General features: G+C 34.5%; 1 protein-coding gene across 4 annotated transcripts in view; it reads left to right on the forward strand.

Annotated features, from left to right (window-relative positions):
- KIAA0825 (KIAA0825 ortholog) overlaps window positions 1-25,306 on the forward strand; it is a 252,971-nt gene that overhangs the window by 131,602 nt on the left and 96,063 nt on the right. For all 4 annotated transcript variants that reach the window (XM_075739321.1, XM_075739324.1, XM_075739322.1 and 1 more), the window contains one exon: window positions 998-1,092. In XM_075739321.1, the coding sequence (XP_075595436.1) occupies window positions 998-1,092 (95 nt within the window). The remainder of the gene's footprint in view (window positions 1-997; window positions 1,093-25,306) is intronic.

Raw genomic sequence — 25,306 nt, forward strand, 5'->3', positions numbered from 1 at the left:
TATTTCACCTTTATTTTTATACATTACTTTTATGCATGCCAAAGATGAGGGTTAGAAAGAAAAATTGAAAGAAGGAAGGGAATAAAGTAAAGATGGAAGGAAGGGGAGGGATTACACTAGGCTCTCCCAGAAGACCCAAGTGCTGTCTGTAAGAAGAAAAAGATGCACTGCAAGATATACTTTACTCTTCCTGTTTAGGTTTATTTCCATTGTTTTGACTTGCTGGTGCTTTTTTTGTTTTGTTTTTTAAACTACATAGTGCTATTTTAGTGTTACAACAATAATTTTTTAATTATTTCCTCCCAAGAATGTTGAACTATAGTCACTACTTGACCATTACTGACAAAGAAAATTAATATTATGCAACCGGAGTTACTGTTTTGTGACCATATGAATGTTGTGTGTGGTCTTTTGTCTGCCCCCCATTATTGTAGATTGCTTTTATTTATTAAATAAGCAATATGGAGTTATATTTGTTCGTATTGTCTAGACTTACCGCTGTTTATAATAACCATCTGGTGACTGGAGCACCTTACAAAACAATAGACAAGTAAACCATCGCTCTAATTACAATACAGGTTACATCTTGAATTCCAGCTATACCAAGTTTTCATGACAAACTTTTTTGCTAACAGCACAAATTGTTAACTGCTGTTACATAAAAAGTTGCCAATTATTTTGCTTTTCAAACAAAGAGTCAAGCTCTCAGACAAAGTGGTTGGGCAGAATGCCATTAACAGTTGGAAGAATAACGGTTCAAAAAATTGATTTATCTTTTTATAAATAATGGCTACATCCCTAAATGGATTTATAAATTAATTGCTGTCTTATTGGAATAAAAACCTTCTTCTGTGGAGATGATTGATATCATCTGTCTAAGTCCTTGTTCTAGACCCCCCCTCCTTCCTGGTTAGTATATCACAGCTGGAGCTTTAATTTACTGATCATATTAACACTGATTAATAACTAACAATAACTTCTTGCCGTGTATCAACAGTCAACCATTACTGAGTGGAACTGGGATTGGTCAAACTTGCTGCCAAGTTATTTGGGACTGAATCAGATGACCTTCAGGGTGCTGCTGGCAAACAGGTAATGGGATTCTGGCAAATAATTGCAGTTCCCTGTTGTCTTTTTTACTTTATAATAGTTAATACACAAAGATTTTACTGGTGAAATTTATAAAATAAATTATACTTTTATTTTTAAATATGCAGTTTTAAAATGGAGATACTTATTGTCTAGTGTATTTGATCCATACAAAGATAGTTTTCAATTCCTCTTTTGAGGAACATAATATGTTCTTTCTGTCTGAGACCTGAATATATGCTGATATTGCCTTAAATAGTGCTTTAAAAAGAAACTAGTAACTTTTGCAGAGCTATACTGCTCAGGGACATTTCAGCTGTATAGCACAGAACTTAGGGGATGTTTACTCCAGTTGCAATGAATCTTAAATTCAGTTTGGGGCGTGACAAGTGTAGCTAGAAATGGAAAGTGTTTCTTTAATAGTTTTTAACTAATGGAAGTTATTTTAATATTTTTAATACTTTTTTTTACTTGTAAAAATTAACTGCATAATTGATAAGCAGATATATTTAATGCAGAACTGATACTTCTTTAATTCAGAAGATTGTGGATGGAAAAATGGGTGTTTTTCTAAAATTTTTGCCACTTATATCCTTGTGAAAACTGGAAAACTTACCTATTGCAAACTAGGAAGTTTAACATTCCCGTCTTAATTCTGAATCTTCCTGATGATATCTAATGTGGTCATATCATTCGTCTTTTAAACTGAACTGCTTCTCTATGTAGAAACTAGAGTGATAACTTCAGTGTGTGAATTTGCGTGTCGAAAATGTTTTTATTTTTCATGCCATTTTCTCAATTTATTGCTAGCAGTTAGTCTTAACTCTTCCTTTAATTCACATATAAAATATGTACAGTCTATTTCTAGTCCTCTTTCTTAATTTTTCCCCACCCAAATTGTTATTTTCCAAAATTTTAATGCAGTTGCACAATAAATTATGCTGGTGGAAAAGTGCCATTCAATTCTCCTCTTGATGTCCTCTGTTACTCACTACCAGACCGAATATAGGACTTCATGGACTTTTTGGTCTGTACCAGTAGTGTCATTTTTATGTTAAATGACAGAGACAATTCAGTGCTAATTTTTTTTCTTTGATAGTTCTCCTGCTGATTGCTAACACTTGTCCTTCATTAAAAATGAAGTAGTTTGCCCTTTTCAAAGAGATTCTAATAGAAAGTCTTAGACTCAAGCAGGTTTTTGAACTTCCCTTCATGTTGATGTCATCAATATGAGCCAAAGGGAGCAGAGAAGACTGCTGTGATTTGCAGAGGAAACATTTTCTGTGGACATTTCATCTTCTCTGATATCTTGAAACACATTTCATTTTTCTTTTGATCTCTTTATAGAGTTTAGAAAGAAATCATGTATATGCCTTCTCTGTCCTTCTCTGTATTTCACGTCTTTGTCATATCATGTATTGTTGCTTTTTTTTTTTTTAGTAAGTGCCCTAATTGTTGTCATCCTTCCTAATTTGAAAATGTCTCCGTTCATTGCCCTTCTACATGATAATGGAAATTCTCATCTAGAAGTGACATTATGCAAGCCATTAATGATTAGCTCATGGATTTATTATTTAAACCACTCTACTTTACAGACCAACAGATCTTTTAAACCCATAGTGATCATTAAGTAGAATTGCTAATCCAATATCTGCCATAGTGATCAGCATCTCCAACACAGCTTGTCTTTGTGTGACAATGTTTAGCATAGCTGAAGTATGGATGCTCATGTTTTCCAGCTGGCTAGGCCACTTCTAGCTGGTATCATGGCTACTCAAGTAAGCTTTGCAGTGACTCAAGTGAGCCCTGTCTTTAGGTGATTCTTCATTCTCCTTCCTAAAATTGCATACATCTCAGCCTTACGTGTGCTCAGGAGTTAAGGTTCAAGCTGAATAGGTGTGTGATTTTGACCTCTTGTTTATGATGGACCCATTCTGTTTCTACTATTTGCCTCCTGAGATGAGTTAAACAAAACTAAGGGTAGTCCTTCAAAAGAGTCAGAACCATCAGTTTATAAAGTGGAGTGCCATAATACTTTAAATCTTTCTTTAACACGTGCTAAAGCTCTTCCTGATTAGTTACTTCTGTGCAGGCAAAAATATTTTCAGTTGTTCACAGTGGTATCGGGGTCTGTTTTCTTTTTTATATATATATTTAAAGAGAAATACTGTCTGTTGCATACAAAGTAAAATAAGTATGCTCTGTTCTCTCTTTGGAAAAGAAGTTAAAATGCTTAGGGGACTCATTTACAAGGGAAATGCTCCCTTAACCTAGTTAATGACTGAGTTAGGTGGGAGGGGGTTATGGGAGCATTGTCCCAGAGCCGGTAAGTGGTAGGCAAATTAATTGGTTGGTGGTTAGGGGAAAGTAAAAGGCTTTCAGGACTGGTTAAAAAGGGAATGAATTGATGTGTACTACTCATTGTTGACTCCACATTAACGTGTGAATCTAATCCACACATTCCTTTGATCCTCAAAGTAAAAGTGTTTAGGAAATTTTTCAAATTAACGGTGCGGATGCTTAATGATATTGTTTTATTTCAAGGTTATCAAATAGAGAACGCTATCAAGAAAAGCCTATTAAAGCTGAGCAGTAAGCAGTAACATAGAAAACTTAAAGTTCATCCCTATTTACAGTTCATACCTTTAGAAACTGTAGAGAAGTTTTCTTTAGAGGAAGAAAAGGGACATATAGATGGATTCCTTTCCTTTCTAGTTTTACATCTGATTCTTTTTACATATAGTTTGAGCTGCAAGACAAGAAGTTAAAACATACTTTTCAATTACACTTGAAATAATATCTTTTAATAATAAGCCTATTAAGATTCAGCTTATTTATAGTACTTGATCTACCCAAGTTTTAAAAAATGTCCTGCATACTTAACACAAATACATGTTGCCTTTTCAAATCTTGACACTCACTTGTACATTGTTAGATATTTCAGTAACAAATGGGAGTTCCTTAACTCTAATACATACATTAAGACAAGAAGACCGTGTGCTCTTAGTTGTTGTTTAATTCATGTATATCTCAATTTTTAACCACTGTCCTGCTCGTAAAGGAAAAATTGTTATTGTCTGGCTAAATCAGCATGTTGAAACTGTTTCTGCAGTTTATTGTATCAACTATGATCTCTTCTTTTTAACTGCCCGGCCACTATCTCTGTGCATATTATCACATTTGAAAATACTTTGGTAATGGTGGTGAGTTGACCCTGGCCAGCAGCTAAGTGTCCATATAGCTGGTTGTCCATATAGCTGGGATGGGCAAGTGAACTGGAAGAGCAAAGGTGAGAAAACTGACGGGTTGAGATAAAGACAGTTAACAAGTGAAGCAAAGCAGCGCATGTAAGCAAAGCAAAACAAGGAATTCATTCACTACTTCCCATTGGCAGGCAGACGTCCAGCCGCTTCCTGGAAAGCAGGGCTCCATCATGTGTAGCGGTTACTTGGCAAGGCAAACGCCAAAACCTTCCCTTCCTCCTCCTCTCCTCAGCTTTTATTGCTAAGCACGACGTTTATGTGGCATGGAATATCCATTTGATCATCCCTTCCTTCAGCAGTTCTACAGGACTTTCAGGTGCATTGAGTACATTACTGTAGAGAATAACTACAATCTACTCACTATAATCATGAGAAACAACCGAGCTGAGTGAGAAAAATTACACAAGTTACAACCAATATTTGTTCAAGTGGATAAGAAATGCCATGAAAAACATCTAGACTGGAAATTAGAAGATGATTTCCAATAGATAAACCACTGTAGTTCAAGAAGAGTTTATCAGAAAGCGTTTGCACAGTGATACGAGCTTAACTAGTTTTAAGTTGAAACAGGGTAGATCAAGTGGTTTTCTTCCATCATGTGTTCCTTTGATAAATATTCTCAGCTGCCCAGCAGCTTCTCAAAGTGGAGTAGAAGACCTGGAATTGTTTATATATTGGCTTTAAGGAAACTGTAAAAACATTAATGTTTGTTTTCTACTAAAACTGCATAAAATACATAGGCTTTCTAATAAGGTTTGCTGCGAAATATACATGAAGTCTCACATTCTTTGGACTCCAGAATTTTTCTTAACATAGTCTGCATTGTGTCTGACAAACTACTGAGCTGTTTGCAAATGAAACTGCTCTTTAGGAAGGTAAAGTCTATCCTTGGCAGCAGGGTGCTGCCCCAAGATTAAGAAGATCTCTTTATGCTGTGGAAGCTGACTTTGTACCTAGTGTCTCTCTTTTTTTTTTTTTTTTAAATCCTTTTGACCGTATTGGGTGAGGACTGCCTGCTTGCCTTTTGCAAACAAATTTGTTAACATAGTTGTGGCATTTATTCCTCATACTAGAGTTAGGTAATAAAATTATATGTTTTGCCATTGATTAAGCTTAATAAAACCAAAATTAAGTAAAAAATTCTTGTTTAGAATTTTGAATGATTGCAGGGCAAAATCTGCATAGCTCTTGTATATTCTAGTGGATACACAGACACCATCTGTTGAGAGTGGTAGCCATATGGTGAACTATTTATAGAAAATGTTTATATTCATTGTGGTGTTGATTATCTAGATATCCAGAAAATGCTCTTTTAAAATCCAGTTTATCAACACATGGAAAAATGTATTATGTAGTTTTTAAATTGAAAAGAATGTCAGCAAACTGCATGTGCTTTTGTTGTCTGTGAAAGATTTTTTTTTTTTTAATGCGCCTGTACAAAAGCCTGAGTCTGAGAAATGAGTGAAAATACCCAGGATATGAAAAGGTAGGAAGTTCTCTAATGATTTTTTTTTTTTTGTGGAAGAGACAAACGGTTGAAGTGCAGTTACTGGCATGGTGCCAAGACAGAGACCATATCTGCGTGGCAGAGGATGCCAGTGTTACGTCTAGTGTACTTTTGGATGTGTTAGTCTTTCTTCTAAACTGCAGATGCTCCTAGACCTTTTGTATCCAAATTGCTGGATATTGGAAATCCATATTGTTGTTATGGCTACAAGTCAACTATTAATGATGTGTTGGTAAAGAACTGGGATGCCATTAATACTGCAGTTATCACCACCTGCTTGGTGAGGTTATAATGGATGCCCTTGCAATTTGTGTGAGAACAGGCTGTCTAAAGAACATGGGAGGCTATGAAAGACAGTATCCCTTTGTTCCTATAGCAAAAGAAGCCAGTGAAAGGTGTTAATCCGTTACTGCATGTCTCTCGGTTGATCACAGAGTCAGGTTTAGACCCTAGTGCTGGATGTCCCCAAAAAAAAAAATCCACTGGGATTTTGAGGGAAATCTGATTTTGACCTTTCTAGATAAGCAAGGACCCTTTTCCATAAATGAGTTGGTCAATAACAAGGTATATGTCACATCCGTCAACATAAGGATTATCCTCCATCTGCTTATTCTCTTCTGACATAGGTAATGAAACTGTACTCTGACCTTAGAAGATCTGTCAGAAGTAGGCTTAGTTCCCTGCCGGCAGTTGTAATGCACTGGTGGCAGAATGTAGATCAGTAAGCAAGAGGGAAGACTGTACCCTGTATTACATACTGTTTGAATGCCACTCCAGCCACTATTATGTATACAGCTGTAGCATGAATTTCACAAGTAAGTGAGGCTAAAGGTGAGACTTCCCATATGCAGTACAGTTTAGACTTTTCTGGTTGTTAGCAGTCTCTCTCTCCTGCAGACACGGTGATGAATCCTATGAATAAAACAATATTCTCCAACAAAAGATGGTAAAAAGGAAGGGACTGCTATATCCCAGTTAAACTTAGTTAATGTGAGCTGCTTTTTAATACTTGGAAGTCCTTTATGATGAGGCCTTTGCCTACATAGAATATGGAAGTATGTACTTACCAGGTCTCTTTGAAGGAACAGCTATGAAATTGCTTGAATAAGGTTTCATTCTAATTTGATGTCATTTGCATTGCTCAAACCTGGCCTCTAGAAAAAGGGAAGGGAATAAAAAAAGTATTGACAATACATGTTTTGCATTCAAAAGTGTCTTAAGCACAGCTAGGCATAGGCCTGTGAGCTAAACCTCATTCTTCTAAAGATGTCTCGCTGTATCTTGGTTTCCCCATTTAAAATTAGGTAACATTTGTCCACATTTTTATTTCCTTCTATATGTTTTGATGGAAATGCTAAATAAATTCAATGTATTAGTGTTAATAATGTATATACGCATTAATTGTTAGGATTCACATTTTGTTGGTTTCTTTAAAAGTATATATATCTTTTCTTTATAATTAGATATTTTTGTATACTGCAACCACAAATAATTATTTGGAAGTGTGACACTTTGATATTTTATGTCACTATCTAATTAACTTGGTGATTGGCAGCCCACGACCTGGCTGACTTTCCTTAAAAATAGATACTTCCTTTCATCTGCAAATAAATTGCCTTCCTTTCAGCTCTGTCTCACATCCTGTTGCTCACTAAGGATTTTTAAGTGGAGATAATCATGTTTGTCTTCTTATCTGTTCTTTTCTTCTTCCCCATTTTGAACCTTTCTGATCCAAGTTTTCATTCTTAATGGATATATGGGGATCATAAGTGTGTACAAAAGCTCTAAATGTGTATTAATGCATGCAGAGTACTGACTGCGCTAACTGTACACACTGGCTTAGCTACTCATGTCACCTCTAGGTTTTCTTGCAACACCTACAGAGGAAGAGGCTACAGGACACAAGCCAGCAAGTTACAAGTATATTTTGCCCACCAACCTGTTGTTTCTTCCTTCTGCTTCTTTTAGATAAGGGATTTTCAGCAAAGTGCTAGTAATGCAGAGTAATTCAATTTCCATATAGGGATCTCAATTTCTTTGCAAGCTGTAATGAGTTGAGGCATGCAAATCCCCTGTAAGGTAGAGGGGGAAGCATTAATATCAAACAGATGGAAAATCTGGTCCTGCAAGTCACCTTTAGGGTTTCTTCTACACCGCCAAATTAGTCTGTAGCAACGCCAAGAGTAGGACCTAGCTCTTTTGACTAAATTTGAAGATACACAGCTACCACATAGTAGCTGATCTGTGCAAACTGGTGATGTGCACAGTCCTAGGTTGCAACAAAGGGGAGGTCACTCAGCTTTAGTTGCACTTAATTGTTTATATAACTTGAATTACCTTGCAGTCTTAGGAAGTGGCAGGCCCATTAGGTTTCCCCCAAAGGAGATGGAGAACAACTCTATGCTTTGTCTTGGCCTTGAAGCATTTGTTGCTGCTATCACAAAGTAAATAGTAAGGACTGGTGTCTGCAGCTGAGCAGATAACAGACCTTTGTAGTTGTAACCACTCTCTCTTGGAGCTACAGCTTTCCCGCAGGTTATTGGCTTTCTCACGTGGCTTTTCTGGATGAAATTCCTCTGTCCTGCCCGGCTCATTCAACAGCTAATTGCTTAAGAAAGGATGACAAGTTCCAAAGATCTTATTGCCTCTTCCCCAGGCCCAGTTGTCGAAGTCAAACTGACCTTGAAAGTTTTACAATCATGAAACAGTTTTGAAGATACACCAGAGTTGGGCAGTTTCACGTGTGTTCTTAATAGGTATTGTGATGTGAGCAGTCAGTTTAAAATCTACATAGATGCTGTGATCTGGGGTCCTCTGATGCTGACTGATAATCTGGCCCAGAAAAAATGTTTGTTTGTTGCTGGTTCCCCCCCCCCCCCCGTAAACTTTTTTCTGGGATCTAACAACATAATTTAGCCTTTGAATTTTAGGCTTTAGAAGAGTGGGAAACCATTATGCATCATGTAGCAAAGTGGGAATTCAGAATTGTCTTTCTAATAGTTGACACTGGAAAATGTCATTGAAGAAAGCTTTTTTTATGTTAGTTTTTAGATTGACAGGTTATGACAAAACTGCATTCATGTTGCTTGAATACATCTTTTGTCTAGTTTTACATGCTTTTTGACTTGTCTAGAAAATGACATATTGAGGTTTTCATTAGCCTTAACCAGGTGTGATTTTCTTTATGGAAGATACCTTGGTAGGACTACAGTTGAAGGCGAATAAACCACTGAAGCTTAGAAAGGCCACGGCCCTTCTTCAGATGGTAGCGATGAATTGAAAGACTCATTAATCAACAAGCAAGTCACAGGTGTGATGGCTTTCCTGAAAACTGCCAACAGACTGTGAAAGTCACATCCAACACATGAAACTGTTAAACTAGACACATCTATAAACATACTTAAACTTTTATCTTTCCATTTTAGTTGAAAAACACAACCCTGGCATGTTTTCTTTTTTCTTTTTTTTTAACAAAAATATTTAATTTCCAAGGAATACTATTCAGTTTAGGAAACAAAAGAAAAACCTGATTCTGTTTTCATCTTTTGCTCATTTAAATACAATCACAACTTCATTTAAATGGACACACAGTTTTGATTGCAACGATAAGTGTAAATAGCTTTAATATTATAAATTTTTGTTCACATAAAATGTGTGCAAAAGCTTTAACAAAAAAATGTATACAGGAATTTTCTGCAGGTAAATGAATGGTCATATTCTTCGTGATGTTCCAGTCCTTTCCTCTGGTACAAAAATTATCTGGAACAAAGATTCAGTTATGCTGTAGTGCTACAATGTAGACAGAAAGTCATAAAATGTTTAAAGTGAAATGATTTAGAAAGTCTTATTATTTAATCAATCTGCACTGGATTTTTCACCTGCACTGATGGGAAAAACTCATAATAAGAAGCCAAAGAATGAAATCTCCATACAATTTTTCCACATCATTCTTCCTTAAACTCTGTGGATCCCCTGGAATGAAGGAAAGTCTAGTCAGAGGTCTTATACCTCCCCATTAATTTTTTTCCCCCAGATTATCCTTAAATTGATATACTCCCTGTAGATAAAAATTAATTTTACTCTGTCAAAGAGCAATGAATATGAATTTGCTTGGATTTTTGTATTTGCTAATTCCTCAGTCTCCCTACTTCTCATTTTTTTCCAAATATGGATGGATAATAAAAATTCTTCTTTGAAATCTGAAACAGATGAGAAGAGTTTCCCACCTTCATCTGGGATGAGAAATTTCTTTATAGAAGTTGTCTGATCTTCTGTTTCCCTCTTTAGCACACCTGTCTTAGTTTTTAACTTCATATCTAAAAATTAATTTTAATTTGCAATCCATATTCTCCAATTTTTTATGCCTGGGTTGCCAGTTGCAAAGTTATTTTGGTCTTACTCAATTTAAATCAATGGAACTATATATAATGCATGCTGGCTCAGCAACATTGTAATGCATGCAAAAGGCAAGGAAGCAATGGTGCTGCATTTATTGATGAAGTAATAAGGTATTATAATGGTGGTATATCAAAAGTGATAACTGCTTTACCTTTACAAGGCTCTGTAAGCAGATATTTGAATATACCTGTCTTTAAGATATATCTGTAACAGATTTTATCTGATTACTCAACATAGTGCTACTGCTTGTTATTGGAGGGCTTGTTAAAGTATACACAGCTGTCATGTCATGTCACCCATTTTAGAAAGAACTGTTGTGATTTCATTTTAATGGCAGTGTATTTTAAAACAGATTTTACTATTGGGATCAGGGAGAATTGCATTTTGTTTCAAGTTTGACCATAGATTATTGCCTATATTTTTGCCCATTAACTTTCTGTTGTTGCTTTAACTCAGTAATTAAACACCCCCGCAAAAAAACCACCCTCTAGAATAATAGAGAAATGATCCCTTTAATTGTACTAATAAAGACTGTGACAGCTGACTTTAAATACAACCAAACTCTTCCCACTAAAGTGTTAATGAAATTAACAATAAAAAAGTATAATGATTTCTCTTGGGATAATTACATGGGTAATTTAACAGCACATTTGGATAAAAATTGAAAGCATTTATGTGATATATAGTTAAACCTTTGTAAATGGTATATAGAAAATCAAAGGCTTTCTTACTGTCTTTCAAGTACAAAAGAAATCTTTAAAAATGTTAAGTAGTAGCTCCTCTTAAAAAGTAAATTTATCTTTGATTTCTCTCATATTTTCAACATTGCATTATTTATTGCTTCATATGGAGTGACTGTCAGATCATGCTATAGAAATAGCATTTAATGTACTTACTAGTCTCAAAGTGAATGCATAGACAATTGGGTGTTCTTTTGTGTAGCTTGGTAGAAAATTGGTTGTTGCATAAGAAATTTTGATACAATATTTTCAGAATTTTAGCAATAAAAAGAATGATGTTTGAATACTAAATACGTGAATTTGGGGAAAAAAATGCGACAGTGACCTTACAGGCATTCTATTTCGAAAGAAATACACTACAATTTCAAATGTGAGCTGAATTTCCATTAATATAGTAGTACGGTATTACAGATCTTTGGTACCTTGTTGACTCTTTCCATGCTGGTCATCAGATGCTGTGATTACCCCATGTACAGAAATTTAATTAATTTTATTTTTTTTCTTTTTTGAGAAAAGACATTCTTCTCCAGCATGTCTCTGCTGCTCTGAAGCAACTGCGATTCACAGAGGGAAAGCTAGTTCTCCAGTAGGCTAGGCACAGGTTATTTATTACTTTCATTAGGTCATAGCACTTTAAACTCATCCCTAGACCAAGGGGCTTTCATGATGATCACAGAACATCTGATAAGCATATACTCTGTTCATTAAGTGAATTGGTGTTTGCAGCAAGCGCCATTTTTCTAGTTGTTTTATATTACAGCCACAAACTGAAACATGTTCACCAGCTCCCTCCTTCCACAAGCCCCAAACATGGTCTCAGAGAAACAAGCAGAAGCTCCCTGTTCAGGATAAATCATATGTATAACTCAGGCTAAGGCCAGGCTCATTTTTTTAGATCCAACCCCAACTCTACTCAGCATTAGTTGGAGCATCAACCTATATTAAGCAAAGACAAGTGAAAGACACACAATCATATGTCTTTCAAATATAGCCAGTGCCAACAGCAAATATTTCTCTTTCCTCTTTCTAATACCTTCCTAAAAAATTCCGTGTGAGCCTTGAAGATTAGCAATAACAGCATGCCATTTTATAAGATTCCAAACCTGAGACCTCTCCAGGAAAAGGAGTAATTACAATTCCTATCAGACACTCTAAAATTAAGCATGCTCTCAAAATTGGATGTATTAGACTTACAGAGAACAGTTCTATTTGCTTTTGCCAATATCTGCAACAGCCTAGCAGTGTCTCAAGGAATGAATGTGGGTGATAGGTACAGCATCAATTCTTTGGACACTTGTTCTCTGTGTATCACAAAGAGGTCGTTGACCTCTATCTAAACTTCAACCCAAAATTGTCCTAGATCAAGGTGATCTATGGCATTCAGGTATTTTGAAGGTAGTCTCAAAGATCATTCTCTGATATCATACCCAAAACACAATGGTTTGATACTAACTGATCTGAGTTAACCAGCTTCAGTCTATAACTTTATGAGCAGGAAGGATTCAGTGATAGTCAGCTGGCAAAGGGTGCTGCTCTTCTCTCTTACTTTTCCACCAGGAAAGGCAGTGAGCCCAGAACAAGGTTTGTGTGATGAGGATTTCATAGTTTTCGTACTGTCTTCATTATTGGTAACCATTTCTGGTAGAAAATTAACAGTTTATTTTTCAGCAACATAAAGGAGTTACTCTAAGGCTTTTAGAAGTACAGTTGTTGTCAATTTGTTGTTTACTTTATTGATACTTAGATCAGTGAGGATTGAGTTTCCTTTGCAGAAACTATGCCTCTTACACCATGATCTTTTAATTCTTCTATCAATTTATTTTAAATTGTTTTTGCAAGTGGTCTTCTAGCCCTATTTAAAAAAAAAAATCTTATTTCAAAATAAATCAATCTTATTACTCTTTGTACCTGTAAAAATTATTTTGTTCTTACAACTCTCAGAAACGCATATGTGTTCCCTCTGGCCTTGGTAAACTGCTTAGTTTTTGGGTTTTCAGTTGAAGGTCTTCTGACCTTCAGTCTTTTGATGGAACCTAATACATATAATCTACTGTATTTTTTCCTCCTGCAGTATATAGAATTGCATTATAGTACAATCCCCATTGCTTAGTTCTCAGCTGGTTTAATTTTTATTTCAGCTGCTTGTATTCATTAGGTTATATCAACAACAACTTTTGCTTTTATTTGGTGTGCAACCAATTCTTCCACAAAATAATCCCTGAAATGTTGAAATTGTATTTCCAAACTATTTATCGCTATATTATCGCACCATTTTATGTGAAAATACTTAAAATCATTCTAACTAGCATTCTCATTGACTTTGTCTTCTTGGTCTGATTCTTTTGGGTAATCAGTATCCTTCTTGATAAGCCTGGATTTGGTATGATAGCTCTAGAAACAGATGTGCATTCTAAAATTCTGTCCATATAGTTTTAACTAGAATGGTTTTCCATTCGTGACATTTGTTAGATTTATCACTCTATGTTCATCAGTCTATTCCATGTAATTTATAGGTGAGTATTCTGTCTCCCAAAAATATGAACCGTTCCATTACGGTTCTGTACTATCTTTTATACTGGGGGAGCGGGTGAGGTGCAGTGTCTCCCTTTTTCTTCTCTGAGTATGTATAGATGTTTCTTGAATATGGAGCGATAGCTGCTTTCTTTTTCAGTTCTTTTTTTTGTATTACTCCTGAATTTTACATTGCTGAGTCTACAGCTCCTACCAATCCTAAATGTATTTTTCTTCTTTTTGTGTAACAGTTTTATATACAGTGATTAGGAGAGAACTCTTTCTTTTTTGTGATGGCCTTTTCATGACATTTTCTACTGTGTTTTCTTAAATTTGTCAAATTTAGTTTTCTCATTTTAATCTATCTTTTCTGTCTCATGCAGAATTTTCCTACATGGAGATTAATGAGTGATTAATCTTTTTATTCCATACTAAAATATAATCCTGAAACAGCTTATTCATATCCTTAATCTAATGAGTTGTCTCTGAATTCAATACAATAACTCAAATTCAACATCTTAGACTAGATTACATGTTTACAGTTCTGGGGATTGAGAAGGAGACTGCTTGGAAGTAGCAGTGTTTCTCTGGCCATCTATTTGTCCTGTGGTTGCATGTCTGTGGTCTGCAAACAAATGTTTGCCTCCCCCACAGTACATGGTCTGTATGTCCATATGAGCACTGAACATGCAGGCCATAGAAATTTTAATCAAAAGTTGAATGGTAGCTTTTACAGGGCGGGGGGGGCTGGTAGGTATTCTGAGGGTGCAGTACTGTTTTGTTCTGTAAAATAAGACAATAGTGACCTATACAATTAGACTATCCATTAAATCTAATCAGTCCCAAGGCAGTTTTGAGAGATGATCTTTTTCAATTTGATTCAGTTATGATTTATTAGAAATTATTATTGAATGTCAGTAACGCATGCTGTATATCAGTTCGTATGAGGCCAAACCTACGTCTGCGCAAGATACTGTGTTACTAGTTTCAGAGCAGTAAAGTATTTAAGTGAATGTTTACCATGAGGCAGCAAAATTGATTTTAAAGAAGTGATGCTGTATATCTCAAGGAATATATTTGGAAGTGCTTTATTTTAATCTGAAGAAAATATTCTGTTGACTTTTTTCCCTTTTTTTTTTTTTTAAAGAAAAAACATTTAGCTATATACATTTAATCTTTTGATTGTTTTATCATCTATTGTTTTGGAATGCTAATTTTTAGAAGAAGTGAAAAATAGAGTTTAAACAACATGCTAGTTCCTCCCACTAGGCTAAGAATTAGCAAAGTCATGGTTTCACATAGTTGATGTCAAATATTCCTGTGGTTAATGTAATAAAGGAATTAAAATAAGGTTTTCCTACTGCATTGAAATGGCTTAGGAAGAGTCATGAAGAAAGGAAGATAATTTTTCTGTTGCCTAAAATACTTTTCTCACAGTTTATTGAAATGATAAATAATAAGACTGAAACATGTAGAACACACTTTGGTATAAATTAATTCATTTTAAAAGAGCTGGGGTGGTATAGGGAATGCACACCCTGTGAACTGAGTGTTTTTTTCTTTAATGGTGTTTTCTCAGCATCTGATAATAACATAAAAATAAAGCTTTTATATCTTCTGAAGCAGACTTGTCAAGTTCTCAGTGGCATCTTATAATTGTGAAAACTAAAGGTACGCTTTAACTCTCCTCTGCTAAGCATCTCTATCGAGGTCTTTGCATGCTTATTTTTCTCTATAGTTTTAAATGCGTGGGAGAATTTGATCAGTGTCCTTTTTATATTCAAAATGAGCCAGCTTCTGTCTCAAAAGTGTCTTATTGTCATGATGTCACTGCGCCTCAAGATCTGTGACCTTTTGCTCCATATGGATTCATGGTAGACCTCGTTGTGTTTCTGCAGACTCGATTGCTTTTGTCCCCCCGCTAGGGGGTATCAAAGCCTTTTGGACTAAAGTTTTACGTACTGGTAGGTTTGCAAATACATAAATAAATGGAATTTAAATAATATACTAAAAGTACCCAACAGCAACTGAAAGCACCCAACAAAGAAACAAACCTAAAGTTTATGTATAATAAGGACCGCCAGATGTCGCAAAGGCATCATTGATGAAGTGTTTTTTTATCCAAAATGTGGCACTTATATGAGGAATAGTAGTATTGTGTTTGAGAGTTGCAGAGGCCATAACAGGTCAGTGAAATGTCCTTCAAACATTTGATTTTTACATTTGAGAATAGGCCAAGATGAAAAGATAACCACATATCTGACATTGATGTTACTACCATTTAGACAACCGATGCAATTGCCTTAGTCAGAGGGATCAATCAGACCTTTATTACTTTGAAAACCACATAAAAGATTTAGTTTTGTTTTTTTTCTTATAAAAATGAAGGTTCTGAACCTCATCAGATCACAAACTTCTAAATGTAAAATTATTATAATATGTATATAGTCTTATTTTCTACTTGTTCCTTTAAAAGTTGAATACTATAAAAAACATTAAAAAGAATAACAAGTAGTCTTGAAAGAATTTGAGCTGAGTTGAACAATATGCATAAATTGGCAGTTTAACAAGTAGAACTTGGAAACAAGTATTTGATGATTGATTTTTTATTGAGACAGAATGAGAATGATAGTGGATAAAGTGATTTTCCTTATTGAGAGAAAATATAGTGTTTTTCAACATGTCTTCAGTATGAATGGAAGCCCTGTCAAAAAAACTGAGCAACACATAATATCTTTTAAAAGGTAAATTAACATAAGTATATCACTTAGTTTGTGGATCAAATTTTACACTTGTCAGTTTTATTCATAATGTCATAAAGTTTATATTGTAAAGATAGTGTTATTACCTTTGTTATGTCCTGGAAAAGCCTAATATTAACTGAGTTCATTGTAGAATTTAAAGTATATTCAGCTGAAGAAATGCCAGTGCAGAAAATTAAGTCCAAAATATGTATTCATGTGCAGATCTTAGTCAAATCCCTAGTAATTTTAAGTACTTGAAATACATTATTCAACAAGTAACCTGCTGTACGCTTGCGTTTAATGGGCTCTGCCTGAGTATACAGAAGCTGTCAAGATAAAATATGGAACATGCATCATTCTAATTCAATTATGATTATTCTTAAAAAATAAAATAAATGTGTGTCTGTGTGTGTTTGTGTTGTACGAGGAAACGTGCAACCTTTATTGGTAAGATTGGGTTTGAATTTGGTTTGTATGATTCTTGCTAATTTTTCTGTTGCTCGGGTATATGTGTATACACAACATATAAATATAAAAATTATGTTTATTCAAACATTGAAGACATTCAGTATGTTAATTGAATTTATACTGAATGCATATTTGTATACTTAACATACATTTCTGCTTCCCCGTGTTAGACATTAAAAAAATAAATTAGTGAAATAGATAGACATATATGTATTTGCGTAATTGTTATTAAACACATTAAATAGGCCCTGGACTTGCCACTAACTTCAAGTAAAATGCTTGTTGAGAATTGATATGTAGAAGCAAGCACGCCTTTATCTCTGATTATGATTTCGATGACATTTGTCCTTTATAATTGTGATGTCAGTGGAGTTCTTAACTTAATAGGCAGTTCCTAACTTATTAGACATAGTTATGTAATATTCCACCAATACCAAATTCTTTAAGTCTACCTTTGAAGTCTTTGCATGACAATTGATGGGGTTTTTTGGTCATAGGCTTTTAAATGGAGATAGATTTATATATGTGTGTTTGTGTACTCTGCTTATGAGCTACATACATATGGAATACTTTGTGTTTTGTTCTAAGACTTTATGTATATTTAACCTTTAATTTAACTAGCAGGTTGTAAGATTTCCATAAAAAATAGATGAGCTTTGAACTCACGGAATGTTATTGGTGTAGCACAATCAATCATTTCTAAAGGTTAATGGTGTTAAAAACAATGAGAACATATGTCTTATTTTTAATACTGTTATATTAGTAAAATTATTTAGCATAGATAAGGAATTTATATCCTGTTCTTTGTGTTAAATCAGGATTTACAGGTTTTGAATAGCAGATTGTAGGTTTTATTATCAAAGTTGAAGGGGGAAAAAGACAAATAAGTATTTATACAAACTTTTTTAGTATGAATAAGATAATTGGTGATACAGTAGCTATGGCATCTTTCTAGAGCTAAGTTGATCTGGAGCATATTACAATTTTTTGAGATGTTTTTACTTTTCTCAATCCCTTTCTGCTATCTTTTAATAAAATATGACTTATGTAGGTGTTATCCTAATTACATCATACACACAATTCCTCAATGAAATAAAAAGTCAATACTTGAATGACAGTGTGGCGGGGGGGTGGGGGGCACAGGATTTCAAATGGTAAAAACCTGCTGTGGTAACAAAGACTGCATCCATCCCTATGTTGCATAGCTTCCTGATCATATCTTTAAACCTGGTAGTAACAAAGAATATTTATTTGTTGCCAAGCTATTGTAGGATTTATTTCTGAACTCAAATCCCAATTATCAGGAAAATTGCATCCTCTTTATCTCGCAGAAGGGATACTGCATCATAGCATATTTGGTTATTTGGTACTATAATATTGTTACCTTGCTTGAAACACATGGTCCCTCTTGATATACAAGAAAAAAACTGAATCCATTTCAATAAATTAATAGGGATGAGAATCCCAATCCATCGTTCTTTTCAGAGGTTCACATACATTGTAATGAAATGCATTAGGAGTTTTCTTCACTTGAAATCCAAATGAGACCCATTTTGGCTCACACCCTTGACAGTCTCTTTTATAAGCAATGCTGTCTCCTGTTCATGTGTGGGCTTAGTAAAATGCTTCCTTTGTAAGATGCACAGAGACAATATAATGCCATGAAAGACGAAGGTGTCAAAACACAAAGTTAGAGGCAATCTAATCAATGCCTCCTGATTTAGCCTTTGAAGGCTCTCTTCATTAAAACTCTTTAATTGTGAGGCTTATCTTGAGGTAGAGCTGTTACTTAATATTTTTCAGTGTCATTCTTTGGACAGTCATTTGTACCTTTTAAACGTAATTTCAATATTCATTGTTTAGTAAATTGGATGCCTTGTTAGCAATAGTGGTGGTATGAATGACTTGCATTCAAGTGGTTGAAGGTAATAGTGTATAAATGCTTGGTTCTCTCCCCTGAAGTTTAATGTGTTTTATTTCTATGTATGTCATTATAAAATATATGGTTTTCGTTATCAGTCTTTTTATTTTTATGTACAGGAATGCAGGTTAGAATATTTTAAAATTATGAATAGAAAGACTTCTAGCTGAATATTTTTGAAATTTTTAAAATTTTCAGTTTCAATGGAAACGATTATAAATTCTATGTAAGTGATGAAAAATGCGATCTCAGATTATATTATTCATAATAAATTCTGAGAAGGTATGAGATAAAAAAAGATGGCACATAAGCCTTTTCTTCACAAATGATCGTAAAGTTGGTAGTGGTTGCTAGAAAGCAACTTCTTGAAATCACTTGAAAACAAAGTGTGTCTGAAAGCACGTAATTTGGAAAATGCTTTGAAAGGAAATACTTTCCATCTGAAAACTGGCAACATAAAAATAAATGAAAGTCTACAATACAAGTCATCTTTTTTGTGAACCAGATGACATATTTTGTTTTTAAAATAGATACACATATATATATAGTGTCTCTGTGTGTGTCTGTGGTGGATTGTGCTGTAGTACCACGTGTATATGCATGTAATGCATGTATATGCTACATCAGTAAACTCATTTTCATATTACAGTATTTGCTTGTAGTCCTATGAAAATTTTGAAGGATGTACTGGAAAAAAAAACATTGCATGTTTTTTACAATCTCTCATAAAACCTGTTTAATGTCTGTAATATCTGGAAAGCCAAAACTATCTGATATTTGCCTTGTAATATTTAACAATAAAAATAATTTTAACATTAAAAAAAAAAACCAAAAACCAAAACACCACAGCGAACACATGAAGACTATAGAATTGATTTACAGAAATCCTTGAAAATGGAAAAAGAATTGAGGCAACTTTGACCTGATTTTTAAATGACTAGTGTGGTGAGTACAGCTGCTCTAGCTTAGTAATTATTTGTGATAGGTTGTTTTTGAGTCCCATATGTATAGGAGCTCCAGGCCCAACTACCTCATTTGCTGGCACACAAACAGATTCTTCCAGGTGCTGAAAATTAAATTTTAATATATTATTTAAATATTAAGAGAATTACAGTTTCAGTAATTTTACTGCTACAGCTGGAGTGCAAAGTGTGCCTGTACACTATAGAGAGTGTTGCATAGTCTACCAGAATGAAAATTCCCGTTGGCTTTAAATACTTTCAAGGAGGTAAATATTTGATGTAAAGATAAAAACATATATTTGTTATACTGTGTATTTTAAAAATATTGTGCGGATCTTGACCCATTTATTGACTAAGATTTTAAAACATTACATTGCAATTTACATGAATTCACATTATGAAATAGATAAAAGTTTAAGAAATAGTAAGGAAAAAGTTAGTTACCCCTGTGCTGAGGGCTTCAGTAAGACAACAGTTCCAAAAAGCTGTTAAGCAGATGGTTAACCTAAAACATGTATTTAATTACGTTAATACCATGTTAATATATTTTGTGGATTAAAGTTCAGGCATATAACTTTAGTGCGTTTAATCACATGGAAAAAATGTGTTGCTGAGAAATGTTTGGAGCTGACTGGCTTACACCAGTTTGTCACCCTAAGAAAATTAGGAGCTCTATCATGAAAAGGTAAGGTAAGTTTTAATTAAGTTGTAGGAAGGCATAATTGCATTCAACTGAAAAAAACATACAATGAAATATGCTTTTAATTCCAAGAATTTTCTGTGATGCCCATTCCTTCTGTTTCATCATTTCAGTATACTTTTAACTATTCTTGGAATGAGCGGCAACATCCAAGTTCAAATGTGGGTTAAGCAGACTTGGAATGCATTTCTGAGGGGTTTTTCCTGTTTTGAAACTGAATGTAAATGTGTCCTGGAAAAAACACTGCTATTCTACCTAGATTAGCAGTTAGCAGGCTCATCATCTAAGGATGGTATCTCCTGTAGTTCTGTGGTCTTCTAATAAATATTACAATCCAGAAACTTTTTAATAGGACATCAAATCATTAATTAATTTCTTGATTTTTCACTAGGCATCAGTAGAAATCAGTGGCTTATTGGAATGACTTCAGCCTTCCACATTACTCTGGCTCACCCAGAGAACTTTTCACTTTTTAAAGCCCGTCCTGTTTAAAAGAGCCTTAAACAGGACTGTGTTGTCAGCAGTCTGCACTCAGTGTCATTTAATTTCTTTCCTAACTGTGTGAATTCTGAAAGGCTGTTTAGGTGAAATTAATTCAGTTTTATGGATTTAAGTTCTCTACTGACTACTCTTTGTAAAGGGAAATTCTTTCAATTTGTTTTGATTATAGTACTGAATATTGATTGAGATTCATTTTAATAGTGAATGGATCTTTTATTCCATTGTAAAAAGATCATCACCCCAGCTCTTGTCCAAAGTCTGTCTCACTAAATCCATTAATCTTTAGATCAGATGATTTTTCTGAAAATAGGATAGGCTGCATAGTCTTAGTGCAAGGTCGTGCTTAAGGCACAAATTATAGCAACTTTTAAAACACATTCTAATCTTCACAAAATCATTTTGAAAAGAAGTAAATTGCAGTGCTTTTATCTTAATTATGTAGTTGTATTTCATGATGAATAGTTCACAGTTCCTATTACAGTAATATCTTCTACTATTTTTAATAGTCATGGAATTTCTTCAGTTGGAAAGTTCAAGATGGAACTGATTTAAACCACCAATATAAAATGAGAGAAATTAGGTCCAGAAAACAGAATCATCACCACATGTCTTATAATCTTTTACTATCTATAAATCTAAATTTCTCCATCTGTCCAGTGCCTTACATTTTTTTCGAAGCATCCGATCCTGTGTTGTATACATGCTGGATTTGTTTTGACTTTTACTAGGATTTAAATATTTTTATATCTGCTAAATTAAAACAAATATTTTTGGTTTATTAATAGCCTTAATTAATTAAGCATCTGCATCTTTTTTATAGATTACACATTGATTTCGTTGATACAGAATCAGTCCCTAATCTCCCATCCTATTTGAAATACCTTTCAAGTATAATGAACTATTGCTGTTAATAGTTAGCATAATGTATTTTTGAACAGTTCTTTTGACTGCCGTAAGGTATTTCTTCCCCTACTGAGAGATTCGTCTTCTTTTAAAGGAGGACTATGCGGTTCAGACTTAGAAAATATGTATATGGTCCTATATTAATGAAATAAATTATGACTTCATGATCCTTTTCAGGTCCAGTCTAGTGCTAATAATGTTGCTGTTGGATTCTGTACCATGACGAGATAAATTTACCTGATTTCAAAATTAGATTGTTAAGGACTGTGATGGTATGTTTATAATGAAGCTTGAGGGGATGTGGACCCCTTTGCATTACCTGGGGGTACGTGTTCCCCGGTCCTGCGACACACAAGTCTGCACATCTCTGCAGTCAACATCAAGGCTGCCTCCAGCCGAGTGATGGCTCTGATCATTAGCCAATCAGATGGCTATAGCCTGCAATTTGATGAACACTACTAATGAAGATAAAATAAATTACATTTTCCCTTCCACGTTGTTAACTATTATTAATGTTTACATTGACCAGAAATCAGTTGTCTTATTGGGTTCTCTCTGATAAGTGATGCTTGGAAAGATAGCCATGTCAGCATTTGCCTTACGCTGCATGATGTTGTGCAAAATATTTTTTTTTGCTAGGATAAAGCAATCTCTATTTTATTAAAATTACGGAATCTATAATTCAAAACTATCAACAGACTAGGTATTTCTATGTATAGAAGTAAAAAAGAAAAAATTGACCATGATCAAAAGCATAATGCTAGATATTTCTAAAACAAGCACCACTTTATTAAATTGAAACAAAGTGATTTATAATGTCATTTATGTCTCTTTTTAAGGCAATAAAATAACAAGTAGCTACGTTAGGAATCTGTCTTAAGAACAGAAAATGCATTATCTGAAGCAAATCCAGAGCCTAATTTTGTAATCTCACCATTAGAAGACAACAAACTGGTAAAGCAGAATGCTTTGCTCTTAAATGGACTTTCACAATGGCCTGGGACTTTGTTTTCTCTTGATTTAATAGGAGACATTCCCAGACTGAAAGTGTGAGTCTAATGAAGACAATGACAAAATTTCGGTAAGGCCACGATTTCCTCTCGGGTGACAAAGTATTACTGAATTATTTTTTTTCTTTTCTTTTAACATTCAAAGTATTGTAAAAATTTTCTTTGAAACTGTGTTATGCATTTAAAATGTATAAAATTCCTTACATGTAAAATAAGCAGAGGAGGGAAGAGTGATAATTCAGAAAATATAGGAAGTATTTTTCTGCTTGCTTTCTCTTCCCAATAAGCAGCATCTTGAAAATGTAAATCCATATGTAGGACGCACAGAATTAGTATAATGGGAGAGGTTTTTTTAAGTTTTCCTTCCCCGCATTGTGACTCGTTCTGTGTGATTACGACCCTGAGACTTCTTAAAACTATCTTCCCCTTACGACAGCTGCAGATATACTGTAGATTTCAAGTAAAGTACTTAAAACATAGCCTCATTTCTCAGGGAATTGTCAAATTTTAACATTTAACTGAATTTTCCTGAATGCTGAGATATAAGGGATTGACCCCTCAAGATGGAACAAGTCTAATTGGAAGTAGCATAAAAGATGATAATATCAATGGATTTCAATGTAGTATAATTATATGTTGAAGCAGAACTCTGAAACTCTATTACTGCACATTGACAGACAGTATCTTAAAAGCCAAAGTCAGGAAGCTAATTTCCAGGGAAAATAATAGTAGACAGATTAGTACAAAATATGTATTTTAATTACAAACCATCATAGCCTAATCATCAGAGCCCTTTTTTTCCTTTTTTCCTTTCTTTTTTTTTTTTAAACAGTTAGATATTTTTATTGTTTCCTTGTATTTCTAATGAGATTTAGTAAGAGCTAAAATCCTGGCGTTCTCAGATTGTAAGGGCCTACAAAACTTATGTTCAACATCTCTCCTTTTTTCATGCTCAGTAATTAAAAATGGCTATGGGCATTTTTCATCCTTTGAGATTTACCAACTGCTATAGCATTTGTAGAATGATTTCTTCACCTGCTTTTAAATGGAATAACCAAATATCGGAGCAGCTTGAAGTACTTTAAAAAAAAAAGTTTACCTCTAGGCTTCTCATCTTCAGCACATAGGCGGCTATATTGCTATTCCACCATTCAATTAATTTTGAAATCCTAAGAACAAAAGTCATTACTAAGTCTTTTGTCATGGATAAAAAAAGAGAGATTCCTTTTTAGTATTTGTATGTCATCATGCCAGGCCTAGAAAATTAGCCTAATTTATTATTTAAAACACTGGTGGGATTCCTAATTGCATTCATCATTAGATATGACACGTTTAGAACCGAGAACCATATCCAGTGAGAATTTTCCAGTTTGAATTTTGAAATAAAAATATTTTTCAAGAGATCCCTAGCTATCGCTTGTTACTATGGCAACAGCCCTATTTGTCTGAGAGCTCTGCCCGCTGCCAATGGGAGCGCGAGCAGCGTCAACTAAACATACGAATACATCAAAGACAAATTCATATGCTCAATCTGATCAGCTCAATTAATGTAAGAACAGAAGCTGAAGGGGGTTAAAAGAGGGCATCCATTCAGGATAGATGAAGCCTCTTTTAGCAGAATATATACGCCGGCCTTTTGGGGGAGGAATTTAGCACACTGTCAAAAACATTATCAGAAAAGGAAAGTACTAGGCCTCCTACACCTAACAGATATGAAGCTGTCAGACAAAGAATAGCACTATTCATTAAATGACACTTATTTTCTCCCACTTTACAAGAATACAGTGAACAAAACAAGCAGGGGAGCAGCTGAGAGAGACACTTTTTTCTTTTCCTGGTGATGACAGACATGCAGCAATTATGGTGATAACTAAGGAATACTAAACAAGAAGCCAGGCTCCATTCTGTTTATCACCTAAAATTTTATGTTACTAAATTTGCATGCGACTCTTGTTTTGTTTTATTATTTATGTCTAGGACAAATTAGATCCTTTTGTTTTTAACATGGTGCTTTCAGTTTGGTGAAGAACGCCACTGAACTATACACGTTCTCCCATTTTTCTTGTTAAATGGCCATATCAAGTTGAAGTGCTTTTGAAGTGAGAGAGTTTCAAAGCACAACAAAACTGCTGTTACCAGTGGAGGGAGAAAACAGCGTTCGTGTAATGGCAGGTAGTGTGTACTGTTTCTGCCGTGCATAACTTAGAAGGTGGTGAAAATCTCCGTTAAGTCTCACCTTGACTTGCAGAACGTGGTAGGGCTTTGTTACGTATTTTTAGCATTATTATTTACGTAGTCCCACGAAGTTTGTGGGTCTTGCGTAAGTTGGTTTGTTTTATAGCAGATGGAAGTGAGCGGGAAGTCCCGCAAGGCTACTAGCTTTTAAGAATCTTACACTTAAGCTATGATGATCTCATTTAAGGCCCATTATCAATAGTCTGCAACTTTTATCTGCATGATCATGGCCTGATTGATACTGACTTCGTAGCCATGTACTCCATAATACGCTGTCAGGCGATGCTGACAGCTGGAATGAAAGAACAATAAATGTGGGGCAGCAGTAATGTAAAGGTCCAGCCAGGCTGTATG

This window comes from Balearica regulorum, chromosome Z, assembly GCF_011004875.1.
Source record: "Balearica regulorum gibbericeps isolate bBalReg1 chromosome Z, bBalReg1.pri, whole genome shotgun sequence".
Lineage (NCBI taxonomy): Eukaryota > Metazoa > Chordata > Aves > Gruiformes > Gruidae > Balearica > Balearica regulorum.